The sequence below is a fragment of the Salvelinus sp. IW2-2015 genome, linkage group LG14, assembly GCF_002910315.2.
Source record: "Salvelinus sp. IW2-2015 linkage group LG14, ASM291031v2, whole genome shotgun sequence".
In the NCBI taxonomy this organism is placed as follows: Eukaryota; Metazoa; Chordata; class Actinopteri; order Salmoniformes; family Salmonidae; genus Salvelinus; species Salvelinus sp. IW2-2015.
In genome coordinates, this window is record NC_036854.1 from 38,731,226 (window position 1) to 38,749,923 (window position 18,698).

Here is an 18,698-nt window from a genome sequence, read left to right on the forward strand (position 1 = left end):
AATTTAACTTGGGTCAAACGTTTTGGGTACCCTTCCACAAGCTCCCACAATAAGTTGGGTGAATTTTGCCCATTCCTCCTGACAGAGCTGGTGTAACTGAGTCAGGTTTGTAGGCCTCCTTGCTCGCACACGTTTTTCAGTTTCGCCCACAAATTTTCATAGGATTGAGGTCAGGGCTTTGTGATGGCCACTCCAATACCTTGACTTTGTGTCCTTTGTAAGTACAACTTTGTAAGTATTCTTGGGTCATTGTCCATTTGGAAGACCCATTTGCGACCAAGCTTTAACTTCCTGACTGATGTCTTAAGATGTTGCTTCAATATATCCTAATTTTCCTGCCTCATGATGCCATCTATTTTGTGAAGTGCACCAGTCCCTCCTGCAGCAAAGCACCCCACAACATGATGCTGCCACCCCCGTGCTTCACGGTTGGGATGGTGTCTTCGGCTTGCAAGCCTCCAGACCGTAGTCTGGCTTTTAATGGCGGTTTGGAGCGTGTGCTTCTTCCTTGCTGAGGTGCCTTTCAAGTTATGTCGATATAGGACTCGTTTTACTGTGTAATAGATACTTTTGTACCTGTTTCCTCCAGCATCTTCACACGGTCCTTTGCTGTTGTTCTGGGATTGATTTGCACTTTTCGCACCAAAGTATGTTCATCTCTAGGAGACAGAACGCGTTTCCTTCCTGAGCGTTATGACGGCTGTGTGGTCCTATGGTGTTTGTACTTGCGTACTATTTTTGGTACAGATGAACGTGGTACCTTCAGGCGTTTGGAAATTGCTCCCAAGGATGAGCCAGACTTGTTTTCTGAGGTCTTGGCTGATTTATTTTGATTTTCCCATGATGTCAAGCAAAGAGGCACTGAGTTTGAAGATAGGCCTTGAAATACATCCACAGGTACACCTCTAATTGACTAAAATTATGTCAATTAGCCTATCAGAAGCTTCTAAAGCCATGACATGTGTGTGTGTGTGCATACGTGCATGAATGTGTGTTTGGCCAGGGTTGACTATGCTGAGGTCATCATACCTCCAGTTCCCTTATTCAAACTCATGTTTTCCAATTAAAATGGTTCAAATATTTCCATCCCTATCAATGTTTTGTAATGGGCTAACAAGCTCAGTCATTACATATCCCTAACATAAATATTTAAAGATTGCTGGTCGAGTGAAAAATGCTGGCTGGACAGTTTTTGATGTATGGAAAGCACTGCAGATGTGATATACAGTGCCTTCGGAAAGTATTCAGACCCCTTGACTTGTTTCCACATTTTGTTACGATACAGCCTTATTCTAAACTGGATTAAATAAAACCATTTCCTCAGCAATCTACACACAATAACCAATAATGACGAAGCAAAAACAGGTTTTTAGAAATGTTTGCACATTTATTAAATATAAAAAACAGACATACCTTATTTACATAAGTATTCAGACCCTTTGCTATGAGACTCAAAATAGAGCTCAGGTGCATCCTGTTTCCATTGATTATCCTTGAGATATTCTGCAACTTGATTGGAGTCCACCTGTGGTAAATTCAATTGATTGGACATGATTTGGAAAGGCACACACCGGTCTGTATAAGGTCCCACAGTTGACCAAAAACCAAGCCATGGGGTCAAAGGAATTSTCCGTAGCGCTCTGTGACAGGATTGTGTCGAGACACAGATCTGGGGAAGGGTACCAAAACATTTATGCAGCATTGAATGTCCCCAAGAACACAGTGGCCTCCATCATTGTTAAATGAAGTTTGGAACCACCAAGACTCTTCCTAGAGCTGGTTACCCGGCCAAACTGAGCAATTGGGGGAGAAGGGCCTTACTCGGGGAGGTGACCAAGAACCCGATGGTCACTCTGACAGAGCTCTAGAGTTCCTCTGTGGAGATGGGAGAACCTTCCAGAAGGACAACCATCTCTGCAGCACTACACCAATTAGGCCTTTATGGTAGAGTTGCCAGACGGAAGCCACTTCTCAGTAAAAGTCACATGACAGCACACTTGGAGTTTGCTAAAAGGCACCTAAAGGACTCTCAGACCATGAGAAACAAGATTCTCTGGTGTGATGAAACCAAGATTGAACTCTTTTGCCTGAATGCCAAACGTCACGTCTGGAGGAAACCTGGCATCATCCCTACGGTAACGCAGCATCATGGTGGTGGCAGCATCATGGTGGTGGTGGTGCTGAGGGGACGTTTTTCAGCGACATGGACTATGACTAGTCAGGATCGAYGGAAAGATGAACGGAGCAAAGTACAGAGAGATCCTTGATGAAAACCTGCTCKAGAGCACTCAGGACCTCAGACTGGGGCGAAAGTTCACCTTCCAACAGGACAACGACCCTAATCACACAGGCAAGACAACGCAGGAGTGGCTTCAGGACAATTCTCTGAATGTCCTTGAGTGGCGTAGCCAAAGCCTGATCGAGCATCTCTGGAGAGACCTGAAAATAGCTGTGCAGCAACGCTCCCCATCCAACCTGACAGAGCTTGAGAGGATCTGCAGAGAAGAATGGGAGAAACTCCCCAAATACAGGTGTGCRAAGCTTGTAGCGTCATACACAAGAAGAGTCAAGTCTGTAATCGCTGCCAAAGGTGCTTCAGTAAAATACTGAGTAAAGGGTCTGAATATTTATGTAAAAGTGTATTTCAGTTTTTTATTTGTAATAAATTAGCAAAAATGATTATTATAGTGTACTGTGTGTAGTTGATGAGGGGAAAAAAACACAATTWAAAAAAAGTAAAGGGGTCTGAATCTTCCAAAGGAATTGTATAAGAGGGCATCAATAGGTAGATAGATCAAGATAGAAAGAAAGAAAGAGTGGAGTCACTTCAACACTCTGGCATCAATAAGATGTCCTTCTGTTCCTCTAGCAGTGGAGTACTCTGTCACAGCCTCCTTTTAATGCTAGCTGGCTTTTTAAGAGCTGAATGTGGAATTACTGCATCAGGATGGATGCCCAAGGCCAAACACAGACCACATGCTGTACAGCACTGCATCCCAGAGAGCTACCGATTTTACATTTAATTACACATGTATTTGGCTTCACGTGTGACTTATTTACTGGACTGTAAGTCGTACAGACTTTCAATGGTACACATTGGTACACATGTTCAGTAAGCTACAAAACATTGACATTTGCATGCTAAAATTACATCTGTTTTTTCAGTCATTCATGTCTCACTCTGTATATTAATTGTGTTGGATCCCCAGTGTTTACCCAACATTACACTGCAGTACTACCAACTAGGTATAGCAACCTAGCCTGTTCCAAGACCATCCTGACTGCTGCATTCTTGTTAGCAAAGCAGAATGTAAGCTTGGGAGATCAGGAGGGTTTGTACGAGGCTAATATCAATATCAAAATCTCTGTGGGTACACTATTAAATCCCAATTGGATTTATCATCATCATTTATTTGGCTTTATCAGGTGACCCCTTTTCCTAATGAGATTTTCTCCTAGTGTGTGGCAAACCTCTTTCCTTTCTGCTTTAGGAGATGGTGTGGAATGTAATATCCTGTAAAAAAAAAAACGTGTCTTTCCTCTTTGGGAACCCATCCTCCCTGAGCACTTAAGACATAATTACTTGGATGAAGACAAGGGACAGAACTGAACTGTGACAGGTCGATGTGAAATCAGTTCAGTGATGATTCCTATCTTAGCTTACAAGACTACATCACATAGAAGAGCTAGCTCTTTTAATGCATGTTCTACTGGTGCCAATTTTGCTCCAGTAGTTCCTAGAACCAACTAGTCTCTGAAATCCCAGACCATTGGAACATTGTGGGAGGTAACCCATCTGTCAAATACTAGAGACTAAGAACCAACCACTAAGAGCTCATTAGAGTAACCTGTTTAATTCCCTACTTTTGTATGTCTTTGATTCATGGCAGAAATCAATGAGTTGTATTTCCAAATGATGTATTAGCTTTCTAACTAGGATTCGTTAACATGAATGTAGTGTTTTTTGCACTTTCATTGTGATGAAAGGTGGTGGACATACCATAGTTACGATTTGACAACTTCCCCTTCATCAGGTCACTAAAACTGAGATATTGACTCAGAATACATCGTCTCCAGTGGAATCAGAGTAATGAGTGAATCGAACCACGCAATGATTCTGACATATCATGTTTGTTGTTTTGCCTCTCTGTTTATCTGTTTGTTTGTTTGTTTACCCGTGGGCAGCTCCCCATCCTGGTGTCGTCGGTGGTGAGTCTGTACTTTCTGGAGCTGACAGACGTGTTCAAGCCGGTCCGCTCGGGGTACAGCTGCCACGACCGCAGCCTCAGCCTGCCCTACATAGAGTCCACTCATGAGATTATCCCCCTGCTCATGCTGCTCAGCCTGGCCTTTGCTGGACCCGCCATCACGGTCAGTAACACACACACACACACACAAACGCAGGCAGGCACGCATGCATGTGCACAAACACACACACAGGCATGCTCGCACGCCCACACGCGCACACACACATGCACACATTCGCTCATGTGCACACATAGTCACACATGCCAGTGACATTATGTCATCCTGACTTGTCACACTCTGCATTTTATTTGAGGGCTGCCTGTAGGCCTACTTGGTTATTCTTCCAGCAGAAATAGGCAGGCCATGTTTTTAGATATGGTGTTATGTCTGAAGATCCTAGTGTAAGATTGACCTCTTAGGAGGAAGAGAGTTTAYGTCAGTATAACACTAAGTTGACCCAAAGCTGGAGGTCTTTACATGCTAAGATGAAGGGTACAGTGATCTGACATTCAATTTCATCTGGTATCACTGTTGATGCCTCTTCCCCACTAGCTAAAAGACTGAGATTACCGTCTGCTAAGGATTTTGAAGATGTTGTCCGAAGTATGACTAATGATGTGTTTGAGAAGTTTGACTTGTCGAAACAAAACTCTAACTCTCATCAAAATATTTTCTCTATCCACCAGAATCCTCCTGTATTGATCTGAGACACTTATAAAAAGAAAAGGCACTTATCACAAATAGCATCTTCAACTGCACTATACAGTGCAATCGGAAAGTATTCAGACCCCTTGACTTTTTGAACATTTTGTTACATTACAGCCTTATTCTAAAATGGATTAAATAWTTTTTTCCCTCAWTGATCTACACACAATARCCCATAATGACAAAGCAAAAACAGGTTTTTGGACATTTTTGCAAATGTATAAAAAAATATACTGAAATGTTACATTTACATAAGTATTAAGACCCTTTACTCAGTACTTTGTTGTCGCACCTTTGGCAGCGATAACAGCCTCGATTATTTTTGGGTATGACGCTACAAGCTTGACACACCTGTATTTGGGGAGTTTCTCCCATTCCTCTCTATATATCCTCTCAAGCTCTGTCAGGTTGGATGGGGAGTGTTGCTGCACAGGTATTTTCAGGTCTCTCCAGAGATGTTCGATCGGGTTCAAGTCCGGGCTCTGGCTGGGCCACTCAAGGACACTCAGAGACTTGTCCCAAAGACACTCGTGCGTTGTCTTGGCTGTGTGCTTAAGGTCGTTGTCCTGTTGGAAGGTGAACCTTCGCTCCAGTCTGAGGTCCTGAGTGCTCTGGAGCAGGTTTTCATCGAGGATCGCTCTGTACTTTGCTCCGTTCATCTTTCCTTCGATCCTGACTAGTCTCCCAGTCCCTGCCGCTGAAAAATATCCACACAGCATGKTGRTGCAACCACCATGCTTTGAAGTAGGGATGATGCCAGATTTCCTCCAGACGTGACGCTTGGCATTCAGGCCAAATYGTTKAATCTTGGTTTCATCAGACCAGAGAATCTTGTTTCTCATGGTCTGAGAGTCTTTAGGTGCCTTTTGGTGAACACCAAGCAGGCTGTCATGTACCTTTTACTGAGGAGTGGCTTCCGTCTGGCAACTCTACCATAAAAGGCCTTTGGTAGAGTGCTGCAGAGATGGTTGTCCATTTGGAAGGTTCTCCCATCTCCACAGAGGAACTCTAGAGCTCTATTAGAGAGACCATCGGGTTCTTGGTCAACTCCCTGAGTAAGGCCCTTCTCCCCCAATTGTTCAGTTTGGCCGGGCGGCCAGCTCTAGGAAGATGGAGGCAACTGTGGATTGTGGACCGTCAATGCTGCAGACATTTTTTMGTACCCTTTCACCGATCTGTGCCTCGACGCAATCCTGTCTCGGAGCTCAACGGACAATTCCTTCAACCTCATGGCTTTTGCTCTGACATGCATTGTGGGTCTTTCCAATTAATGTCCAATCAATTGAATTTWCCACAGGTGGACTCCAATCAATTTGTAGATACATCTCAAGGATGATCAATGGAATCAGGATGCACCTGACCTGATTATCAAGTCTTATAGCAATGGGTCTGATTACTTATGTAAATAAGGRATTTCTGTTTTTTTATAAATAAAAATTAGCAAAAAATTCTAAAAACCTGTTTTTGGTTTGTCATTATGAGGTATTGTGTGTAGATTGCTGAGATATTTGATTTCTTTAATCCATTTTAGAATAAGGCTGTAACATAACAAATTGAGGAAAAAGTCAAGAGGTCTGAGTACTTTCCGAAGGCACTGTAATTACAAAACTACCTTAAAATTAGTGGATTCGGCTATTTCAGCCACACCCATTGCTGACAGGTGTATAAAACCGAGCACACAGCCATGCAATCTCCATAGACAAAAACATTGGCAGTAGAATGGTCTTACTGAAGAGCTCAGTGACTTTCAACGTGGCACCGTCATAGGATGCCACCTTTCCAACAAGTCAGTTCGTCAAATTTCTGCCCTGCTAGAGCTGCCCCCTATTATTGTGAAGTGGTAACTTCTAGAAACAACAACAGCTTAGCCCCAAAGTGTAGGCCACACAAGCTCACAGAACGGGACAACCGAGTGCTGAAGCGCGTAGCTCGTAAAAATCATCTGTCCTCGGTTGCAACACTCACTACCGAGTTCCAAACTACTTCTGGAAGCAATGTCAGCACAAGCAGCCYTACACAAGTCTAAGATCGCCATGCACAATGCCAAGCATCGGCTGGAATGGTGTAAAGCTCACCCCCWTTGGAGTCTGGAGCACTGGAAACGCCTTCTCTGGAGTGATGAATCACYCTTCACGATCTGACAGTCCGACGGACGAATCTGGGTTTGGCGGATGCCAGGAGAACGCTACCTGCCCGAATGCATAGTGCCAACTTAACATTTTGGTGGAGGAGGAATAATGGTCTCGGGCTGTTTTTCATGGTTCAGGCTAGGCCTCTTCTTTTTAATTAATAAAACTTTTTTTACCCATTTTTCTCCCCAATTTCATGATATCCAATTGGTAGTTACAGTCTTGTCCCATCGCTGCAACTCCCGTACGGACTCGGGAGAGGCGAAGGTCGAGAGCCGTGCGTCCTCCGAAACACGACCCGCCAAGCCGCACTGCTTCTTGACACAATGCTCGCTTAACCCAGAAGCCAGCGGCACCAAAGTGTCGGAGGAAACACCGTACACCTGGCGACCGTGTCAGCGAGCATTTTGACAAGGACAACAGGAGCCGCTAGAGCGCGATGGGACAAGGACATCCCGGCCGGCCAAAACCTCCCCTAACTCGGACGATGCTGAGCCAGTTGTGCACCGCCTCATGGGTCTCCCAGCYGTGAAGGGAATTCTTAACGCTACAGCATACAATGACATTCTATATGATTCTGTGGTTCCAACTTTGTGGCAACAGTTTGGGGAAGGCCCTTTCCTGTTTCAGCATAGCAATGCCCACGTGCACAAAGCAAGGTCCATATATAAATGGTTTGTTGAGATCAGTGTGGAAGATCTTGACTGGCCTGCACAGAGCCCCGACCTCAAACCCCTCGAACACCTTTGGGATGAATTGGAACACCGACTGCGAGCCAGGCCTAATCGCCCAACATCAGTGCTAGACCTCACTAATACTCTTGTAGCTGAATGAAAGTAAGTCCTTGCAGCAATGTTCCAACAACTAGTGGAAAGCCTTCCCAGAAGAGCGGAGGATATTACAGCAGCAAAGGGGGGACCAACTCCATATTAATGCCCATGATTTTGGACTGAGATTTTTGACGAGCAGGTGTCCACATACATTTGGTAATGTATTGTATCTGGCATCAGTGGAATTCTACTGACTTTAGTTGTCTGATGATGCATTACTTCACAGAGATCTCCTAGRAACGCTCGGTACTGTAGCAAGCAGATCTTGGGTTTCCAGTCCTCTGTCAGACTCTCTCTCAGGTGAATACASTGTGGCTGACTGTTCTCACAGGTGCGTACACTGTGGCTGCTACTGTCAGCCACCATTTGACTGCCAGCCACCCCAGAGTAGTCTCTGTAGCTAGCACTCTCTTCCAGACTTCTCCTGACTCAGTCAATGTGTTTTTGTCACTGGCTATGGAGTTATCGCTATCTAAAGGTCCCCAGGTGAACTGACAGTTTGAAACTACAGTTTGGGTCCTCTTTTTTTGTTCTGTGGTTTAAGTGTTATGAATGAGTGGGTCTTGCAGTGTTTTGTTGTGTTTTCAAGCAGGCTGCTCATGCAGAAACGCGTTGATTAGTTCACACTCGACTTCCTGGGAGTCCTGGAGGCATGTTGCTGTGTTTGAAAAATGACAAGAAGACTAAACTGTTCTGAAGTGTGAACTATTCTCTCTCTTCTTTAAAACGTCCCCTCACAATGGTGTTGACTAAGGTGCTTTTCTAAGCATCTTCTCAGACTGACTGTAAGGTGTCTACCCACTCTGCCCAGAGTAGGTGAAAAAGCACTTTGGTGATGACATTTCACTTCCTTATGTTATACTTTTTTTTACCAAGTCAAAAAATGATTGTTCATGTTCTGAATTGTTCAGTGGGGTCTTTCTTTAACACATCATTAACACATTAACATGATATCCAAAAAGTGAGATTTCTTAACCTAATACATCCAATAATAAGCACCGAGGTATGTTGACAGAGCGGGACAGCTTTCTCACCAAAACTGTTGAGGTTTTTACATTTTGTGGTTGTCGTCTTCCAAGTTGTGGGTCGCAAATAGAAAAAATCAGCGTGACACAAGTTGAATTAAATGTAAAAGGCTTTGAAAATAAAAAATCTTGCGGTATGCTCAGTGCTCCCTTGACATTTCACAGAGATACGCTTGTTTTTGTGAGAAGTCTTTTAAAAAAGAACAGGAACTTCACATTAATATGAAAAGCATATACTAAAATATGAAAATACTACATGTCATGTCTCAAAATCAATATCTATCTTACCTCCATATTGTTTTATGTCCTCCGGATTTGAGAAGAAAGATGACGAGTTCAATGGTAAGCCTGTCAGGTAACCTTTTTAKATTTTTCAGATTTTTTACCACTTTTTTCTCTGGCCTCCATTGATTTAGTCACCCTAATTTTGACCATCCTACAATGGTAAAAACTGCAATAAGTTCGGAACGGATTATGATAAAGACATGAGGTTTGGACCATGTTTGACTGTGACTGCATGTCAGAGCACATACTTAACTACTGTACCCCTCACCCTTTTCTGAAAGGTAAAGATGACTCAATTTCTCCTGTCCATGTTTACTACTGGTCTGGTGCTTTCGGACATGTACACACAGTACCAAATAAAATTCCAGTTCATTAGCAGCACTGTTCAAATCAGTTACATTTAGTGAGATGTACTAGCTGATAATAAATACTGATTGGGATTAATAAATAATAAACATCACGGCACTGAGACAGAAATATATCTCAGGGCATAGAGTGTACAGTATGTTTAATGTTCAGAATGCTAACATTGTAAATCCGTCTATATTCCGTCTGCAATCCATTCAGATGCAGTTCCCAAACATCAGCTAATGCTGTGAAATATGTGTACGTATAGGTATAGTCCTAGTCTAGCGTGCCACAATAACAACATGTGAAATGATAGAACAGTTCAATACCTCATCAAACAACAATACACTTGTCTACTGTAAGTACGATAATGCTACAACATTCTATTAGTTCAGATGACCTAGCCGTTTTCACCATCTCTATCGGAACGCTGTGTATTGGTTTATTATAGAGCACATGTATCATTAGAAAGGAAGTACCGGCAGGTAGTGCAGGGTCCTGTGGTTCGGCCAGTTGTCATAGCTCAGTGTTCTGTTGCTCTCTCTCTCTCTCTCTCTCTCTCTCTCTCTCTCTCTCTCTCTCTCTCTCTCTCTCTCTCTCTTTCTTCTCTCACGCACACACACGCGCGGATGCGCACGCATGCAACACACACACACACACACCACACACACACACACACACAACACACACACACAACCACACACACACACACACCACACACAAACACGCACCACACACACACATACACGCATAGAGACACACTCACACTCTCAACCTGTCAGATGGGCAGAGTGTGCTGCCATGGTGATAGCTGCATGATACCTGGCCCCTCATTCACGTCACAGTGTGACAGCAGACCCGACGCCAAAGGCTTAGTTAGACCATACTCCAGTACCCACAACACCCTGGGGTTTAGCCCTTACTTCTCACAACACCCTGCCTGTGCCAGACAGGACAGGGTGTGGATCACTGCTGACATCAAACACACAGCCCCACTGAGATATACACTCCTCATGCATTTACACTGACAAACAGAAGAGGGGTTATTATAGACTAGTAATGACTGTATCAGAGCTGTGGGAGAGGATGTACCATTGGGATTCATGCTTTATTCAAGTTGTCATGGCGTGGGTAGTCTCTTGTGGTAGCTGGCTGGCCCACAATATTTGGTTCTGAGTTCTGAGATTATGGATCGGGTAACAGAGAAAGATTCTGATTGATTGACAGGTGTGGTGATGTGTGTGTGTGTTTATTGTTTCAGCTCCTCTGAACAGAGCAGAGSYGAMRYGATTGTGTTTGAAGGTCAGTGTGAGGGGTTTATTCAGACACAGATGACAGCCAGGTGTCCTGTGGTCCTGTTTGTCAAAGTTCCAGAGACAAGGGAGAGACTTACTGTACACCTAGGGGGCTGAAGTTATTCATGTTCTATATTGGAAGTAGGGTTGGGCGTCATACCGTTTCTGTACCATATCAGGGTATATGGTATTACCGAATGTGCACACAAGGGGCGCTATTAAAAAAATAAAATAAATGAATGTCTCTGCTGTAAACGAGAAGCTTGATCTTGACATCTACCCACTTAGCTAGCAAGTTAGCAAACCAAATGTATCGCTGGAGCTCCAAGCTGGATATCATTTATTTGACACATCTTAGATTTCTTATAGTTATACTTAACTTATGGTTATAAGCAGTGGTGTAGCGCTCACCTCCTCAGCCTACGCAAGGGCTAATTATTATTATAATATATTTTTTTACGGTATTGAAAATCATACCGTTGGTATTTCGAAATAGCCCTGTAAACGGTATGTCGCTCCAAGCCTAGTTGGAAGGTATTGTGATATTGGTCAGTCAGGTGTTTGTGGGTTATAAAATCATTATTACCACAGCTGGTTAGTGCTGAGAGTTGTACATTGGAATGGTAGGCCATACTGCACTCCATACTGCAGGGAAAGTGTGCCTTGGCCTTTCCCTAACCTTTCGTCTGGGGCTATGCCAAAGACAGAGAGCTTTACTTTATCCCGAAAACAGAGCGCTGAGAGGAAAGGCAGTCATTTGAAACAGAGGTAGACAGAGTTCATGGGAAAGGTGATCTCTTAATCCTACTGTGTGTGTGTGTGTGTGTGTGTGTGTGTGTGTGTGTGTGTGTGTGTGTGTGTGTGTGTTGTGGTGTGTGTGTGTGTGTGTGTGTGTGTGTGTTGTGTGTGTGTGTGTGTGTGTGTGTGTGTGTGTGTGTGTGTGTGTGTGTGTGTGTGTGTGTGTGTGTGTGTGTGTGTGTGTGTGTGTGTGTGTGTGTGTGTGTGTGTGTGTGTGTGCGTGCTGTAAGTGTATGTGTCCACAGTGATGACCGTGTCTCTGTCCCAGATAATGATCGGAGAGGGGATCCTGTTCTGCTGTCGTCCAGAAAAAGGAAGGGTGTCAGGGCAGAGGCAGACATCAATGCAGCAGGCTGTAGCTTTAACTCCTTCATCCGCAGAGCTGTCAGATTTATTGGTAATTTTTTGTCTCAGCCCCTTAAGTATGTATTTTTATGAATAATGAAAAAATGACATGACAAGGCCCAAGTAAAAAAATATATATGCTAACTGGGTGTGTGTGCATGTGTGTGTGTGTATGTGTGTGTGTGTTGTGTTGTGTGTGTTGTGTGTGTGTGTGTGTGTGTGTGTGTGTGTGTGTGTGTGGGTGTGTGTGTGTGTGTGTGTTGTGTGTGTGTGGTGTGTGTGTGTGTGTGTGTGTGTGTGTGTGTGTGTGTGTGTGTGTGTGTGTGTGTGTGTGTGGTGTGTGTGTGTTGGTGTGTGTGTGTCCATGTGTCATGCGTGCATGTGTGTGTCTCTGCCAACCAGGCGTCCATGTGTTTGGCCTGTGTGCCACAGCTCTCATCACGGACATCCTCCAGCTAGCGACGGGCTACCATGCACCTTACTTTCTGACTGTGTGTAAACCCAACTACACCACGCTCAACACAACCTGCGACGAGAACACCTACATCCTGCAGGATATCTGCTCCGGGTCCGAAACCGCAGCCATCAACCAGGGCAGGTTTGTCACATTCACCTTTCACCTTTAACCTCTAAAGAGCTCTCAATGTGTTTCTGCTCCACCAACCTGATGCAAAGGGGTCAGGATTATGGCTATGGTTAGGGTTGATCCAGGATGAGGACATAAAGCTAGGGTTACGGTTAAGGATAGAGTTGTGGTTGAGGCTAGGGTTAGAGTTGAACCGGGATGTGGACATGCAGCTTGGGTTAGGGTTGAGGGTTAGGGTTGAGCCAGGGTGTGGACATTATTCTTAGGTTAGAGATAGGGTTGAGGCTAGGGTTAGCATTGAACCGGGCTATAGAAGCATTAAGCATGAGTGGGTTACTTGGTAGAGTGGTTCACTTGGTAGAGCATGGTGCTTGTAATGCCAGGGTTGTGGGTTTGATTACCATGGGGTACCAGTATGAAAATGTACGTACTAACTACTTTAAGTCGCTCTCGATAAGAGCGTCGACTGAAATGTTAGGGTTAGTGCTTCATTGTAATCTATGCAAAACAGAGCTAAAGCTCATTCAGAAGTTTCTGCATTTTTCTGACGATATTATGATCCTAGAGTTATATTATTCAAATATCTACACTGTCAATCAAAGCACATTTTGTCTGCAAGTTGTATTGATGTGTGAGTTAATCTAATACCTCCAATTATTCAGTAGCAGCAGACTTGAGTCATTAGCACAGTTCAATGGGTTATTTTTCCGGGGATTACGCGGAGTTTGAGTTGTTCAGTTCTGTTTGGATGTATAAACACAAGGACCCAGACAAGACAAGCAGCAGCAAAGCTATTTTGGTTTCTAATTATGGTTATCATGGCTGTAGAGTAAAGAGAACATTTTGATGTTCTCGCTAATGAGGTTGGGAAAGGGACTCTTTTGCACATCAGCAAATAGCTTGTGTGGATTCAGGAAAAACAGAGTTTTCATCTGGAGTGAGTGGTTAAGGCAAAGCACATGGTGAGATTTGAATTAAAAGTATTATTAGGATCCCCATTAGCTGACGCCTTAATGTCAGCTAATCTTCCTGGGGTCCAACACAAAACTAAAAAGACATTACAAACAATTACAATTTACATTAAGACGTTACAAACTTTTAACAAGTAGACATTACAGACAATTAAAATACCTGACAGGTAATACATTTAACATTCAGGAGATGCTGTCTGGCATTAGTATCTGTGCAGTCATATGGTCGATCGCATTAGATGTTCTTTTATTGCTTTCTTGAAGGTGGATTTACCTTTTGCCTGGGAAATTGGTAAATAATTCTATTCAGTGATGGCTCTGTATATGAGCAGCTATCACTGCAGCTGTACATAGTCCATCTGTAAATAGCCCACCCAATCTACCTACCTCATCCCCATATTGTTTTTATTTACTTTCTGCTCTTTTGCACACCAGTATCTCTACTTGCACATCATCATCTGCTCATGTATCACTCCAGTGTTAATCTGCTAAATTGTAATTACTTTGCTACTATGGCCTATTTATTGCCTACATCCTCACGCCATTTGCACACACTGTATATAGACTTTCTTTTTTTCTATTGTGTTATTGACTGTACGCTTGTTTATGTTCCATGTGTAACTCTGTGTTGTTGTTTGTGTCGCACTGCTTTGCTTTATCTTGGCCAGGTCGCAGTTGTAAATGAGAACTTGTTCTCAACTAGCTTACCTGGTTAAATAAAGGTGAAATTTAAAAAAAATCATAAATATAACTGTTTGTCCTCGGGGGTATCAGATCATCTGAACTTCCTGTCTGGTTTGGTGGTTATGTTTGTTGCTAGTATACACTAATTGGTCTGAAAAAGACTGTGGTTTGTTGAAAATGTTACATTCCTAATGAAAATCAGAAGACTGTATAGTAATTTGCTTTCAATTTGGCGGCATGAGAGATTCTGATGCATTCAGTTGACATTCATACAGTTAAAACAATGGCAGCCCTGTTTTGAGCAAGTTGGAGCTTTTTTGTTTATTTTTTGCTGCAGATGACCACATGACAGGACAGTAATCTAGGTGTGATAGAATCAAAGATTGAATCACCTGATTCAGAGTGCTGGATGTTACATACTCAGAACATTTTCGTGTTATAGCAACGCTCTTATCCGTTATAATTACAATGTGATCTATATTTATATATCTATATGCCTCTATTTGGTCTCATGTAGCAAAATGTGAAATTGTGTTTTTTATATTGGATACAAGTAGAGACTCGGAGCTACAAAATCGTATATCATTGCAGGAACAATGGGAAAGTAATTCTGCTTTAAAAGTTGATACACTTGTAACCCCACTTTTGAGAAAATGGCCCTTGAATATTTTGGTACACCTACTGGAGAGCTCTTCTTTGTCTACACCTATTCAGCATCATTCACACCCTCTTAAGCCCCACCCATCTCTTTAAGGATTCACATGAAAGGCCATGTCCTAAACAGAGTGAAAAAGTAGTGTTGTAAACAACCAAAGATTTCAATACTAAAAGTGGTAAAATTATTAAGAGGATCCTTACCCAGAGACACTTGTCTAAATTGATGGGCCATGTGAAATAAATTCTATAACCACCCTCCAGCCACATCTAGCTAAAGTAAGTGGATGTGTCACACTTGTGTACTAGACATGTACACATGTTCATGAAATACAATATATGGCCGTAATCACCCCCAGACACACCTGGCTAACTTGTTGGATCGTGTAATCATCTGGCGAAGTGGAGTCTTTTGTTTAGACACGTAGCTAGCTAGTTTAACAATAAACCATAATCCCAACCCATAGCTACAATACAAACGTATTGTCATAGCTAGCAAACATGCATGAAATGCTGGAGTATGAATCTGCATGGAGCTAAAGCTAACCAACTAGGTGTTAGCTAGCTAGCTAACAGTAGGCTATAACTAGCAATACAAATGACTTTCTGAGATATAAATTATATTACTACACAGATCATACACATAATGTTAACTAGCAAGCCATCAAGTTAATGCTCGCTAGCTAGCTAACAGTACACTTTAACTTGCAATGAAAATGACTTTGGCAAAATTAGAAACGTATAATATCAGAAAATGTAGCTAGACTGTTACCCGTATACATGGATGAATGCTTCATGGCAGCGTATCTTTTCCATTTGGTTTGTAGTTAGATACAGCTTGTTTGGCCTGTCTCACTGATCTTTGTCAATAGTGTCTGCTAAATTATGGCCAGCAATGTTTTTGAGAGTAGTAGCAACACTTTTGCAGTTCTCCAGGGTTAAAGTTATGTCTTTCAAAAAAGCTGCAGTAGTAAGGATTATCTACACATACTGAGCAGCTCATGTTATAGACAGAAGCATGCTACATGGCAGACCAATCCGAACCCATCTCTCGGCAAGTCCAGCCTATCCATTATCTCAGCCAGGTTCCTGTCTTTTTCTGTGGCTAAACCAACTAGGCTTGTAATGTAAATGTTTTATTTGTATTTACAGATGGAATACAAGTTTGTTATTATAGCACATGAAAGTTCACATGTTCCATTTCTGGCCAAAAACACATTTTGATTTAATTTAAAAAAAATGATGTTCAAATGCCTCTCCTGTAAAGTAGTGACGTGTGACATACGGCTAACTTCTTGAAAGGGGTCACATATGTTCAGACCAGGATAGAGCTGTGTCCAATGTGACACCAAGTAATTTGGTATTTTTTACTTGTTCTACAGGGAACACATCCATTTACAAGTGTAATTGAAGGTCATGAGGCAAGCATATATCTTCGACCAAATACAATGCATTTTGTTTAAGAAATGTATTCATGTTAACCCACTCAAACACAGTTCTTAGTTCTTTGCTCAGTACTGTTAGCTCATTATACAGTGTGTTCATGCAGCGCTTTACATTATGGAGTCATCAGCATACATAACCACTCTTGCTTTATTCATTACTGAGGGTAAATCATTAGTCAAGATAGAGTAGAGGAGTGGCCCTAGGCAGGTGTCTTGAGGAACACCACAGTGTAAATAATTACTGTCCAAAAATAAATTAATGAAAACTTTTAGCCTTTTCCTGGATAGATAGCTTTCCATCCAGAGCGGCAGACGTAAAACCATAACATTTGAGATACTATCATTCAAAAGGGATGTGTTGTGTTCAATTGTTTCTCGCCACTGTCTCCCCTGAATTTAATTATCGAGGTTTATCTAAAAAGTAATCCCATTCTCCTGTAGAGCTGAAGACAGACAGTGCCATTACCCATGAAAGATTAATCTGTGTATCTGTGTCTAATATTGTCGTGCCCCTCTTAGTCATTCTAAGACTAATGTATAGCCTTTATGGTCTTATTCATCCTGTGAACAGACAGATAAAACGGACCATTAAATTCAGCCTGCACCATTAAAAGCTCAAAACTGACAGTAGCTCAGGGCATAAACAGTCTCTGTTCCTCTCTGTGACATCCTAGCCCACTGTCTAACAGTCTAACTCTAATGAACTATATAAAGACCCCTAGAAGAGATTGGTACAACAGTTCAATGTTTTTCTCCTCTTTAGTATTCATCTGAAGATCTGAAGATGGCGCCGATAGACATGGCAGCTCTGCTTCTAGCTCCTAAGCAATTTTGCAGAATTAAAAAAAAAAAATTGTGTTATTTCTTATATTATTAGCCTAGAACGTTTTACGTGTTATTACATACAGCCGGAAATAACTTTTGGATATCAAAGCAGCGGTAGCTCCAACCAGAAATAAGACTTCCTGAATTGGATCCTTTGTTCGTACCCCCCAAGGCAATTGAACTTATCGAATACAAACAGTGCAGTTATGCCCTCCGTAAGGCAATCAAATAGGCAAAACGTCAGTACAGAGACAAAGTGGAGTTGCAACTCAATGGCTCAGACACAAGACATATGTGGCAGGGACTCCAGACAATCCCGAATTACAAAGGGGAAAACAGCCACTTCGCAGACACCGACGTCTTGTTCCCAAACAAGCTAAACACCTTCTTCACCCGTTTTGAGGATAACACAGTGCCAACAACGCAGGCCGCTCCCGGGGACTGTGGGCTTTCATTCTCTATGGCCGATGTGAGTAAGACATTTAATTAATCATGTTAACCCTCGAAAGGCTGCTGGCCCAGACGGCATCCCTAGCCGCGTCCTCACAGCATGTGCAGACCAGCTGTTTACGGACATATTCAATCTCTCCCTATTCCAGTCTGCTGTCCCCACTTGCTTCAAGATGTCCACCATTGATGCTGTACCCAAGAAAGTAAAGGCAACTGAACTAAATGACTATCGGCCCGTAGCACTCACTTCTGTCATCATGAAGTGCTTTGAGAGGCTAGTTAAGGATCATATCACCTCCACCCTACCTGACACCCTCGACCCACTTCAATTTGCATACTGCCCCAATAGATCCACAGACGATGCAATTGCCATCGCACTGCACACTGCCCAATCCTATCTGGACAAGAGGAATAGCTATGTAAGAATGCTGTTTATTGACTACACGTCCTCCTTCAACAGCAAAGTACCCTCCAAGCTCATCAATAAACTCGGGGCCCTGAACCCCTCCCTGCACAACTAGTTCGTGGACATCCTGACGGGCCGCCCCCCATGTCGTGAATGTAGGAAACAACACAAGGGTCCCCACAAGGGTGCCTGCTCAGCCCCCTCCTGTAGTCTCTGTTCGCCTATGACTGTGTGGCCACGCACGCCTCCAACTCAATCATCAAGTTTGCAGACGACACAACAGTAGTAGGCCTGATTACCAACAGTGATGGGACAGCCTACAGAGAGGATGTGAGGGCCCCAAAAATAACCTCTCCCTCAACGTCAACAAAATTAAGGAACTTATCATGGACTTCAGGAGACAGCAAAGGGAGCACGCCCCCATCGATGGGGCCTCAGTGGAGAAGGTAAAAAGCTTAAAGTTCCTCGGCGAAAGCATCACTGACAATTTGAAATGATCCACCAACACAGACAGGGTGGTGAAGAGGGTGCAAAAGCTGAAGCTGAAGAAATTTGGCTCGGCCTGTAAAACCCACACAAACTTATACAGATGCACAATTGAGAGCATCCTGTCGGGCTGTATCACCGCCTGGTATGGCAACTGCACTGCCCGCAACCGCAGGGCTTTCT

The 18,698-nt window shown here is 43.0% G+C and overlaps 1 protein-coding gene across 1 annotated transcript in view; it reads left to right on the top strand.

Annotated features, from left to right (window-relative positions):
- The window catches only part of LOC111972606 (phospholipid phosphatase-related protein type 4), a 37,863-nt gene that overhangs the window by 5,859 nt on the left and 13,306 nt on the right, over nt 1-18,698 (top strand). The window contains 4 exon segments of the mRNA XM_070446694.1: nt 4,186-4,371; nt 11,932-11,962; nt 11,965-12,060; nt 12,411-12,606. Coding sequence (XP_070302795.1) covers nt 4,186-4,371; nt 11,932-11,962; nt 11,965-12,060; nt 12,411-12,606 — 509 coding nt within the window.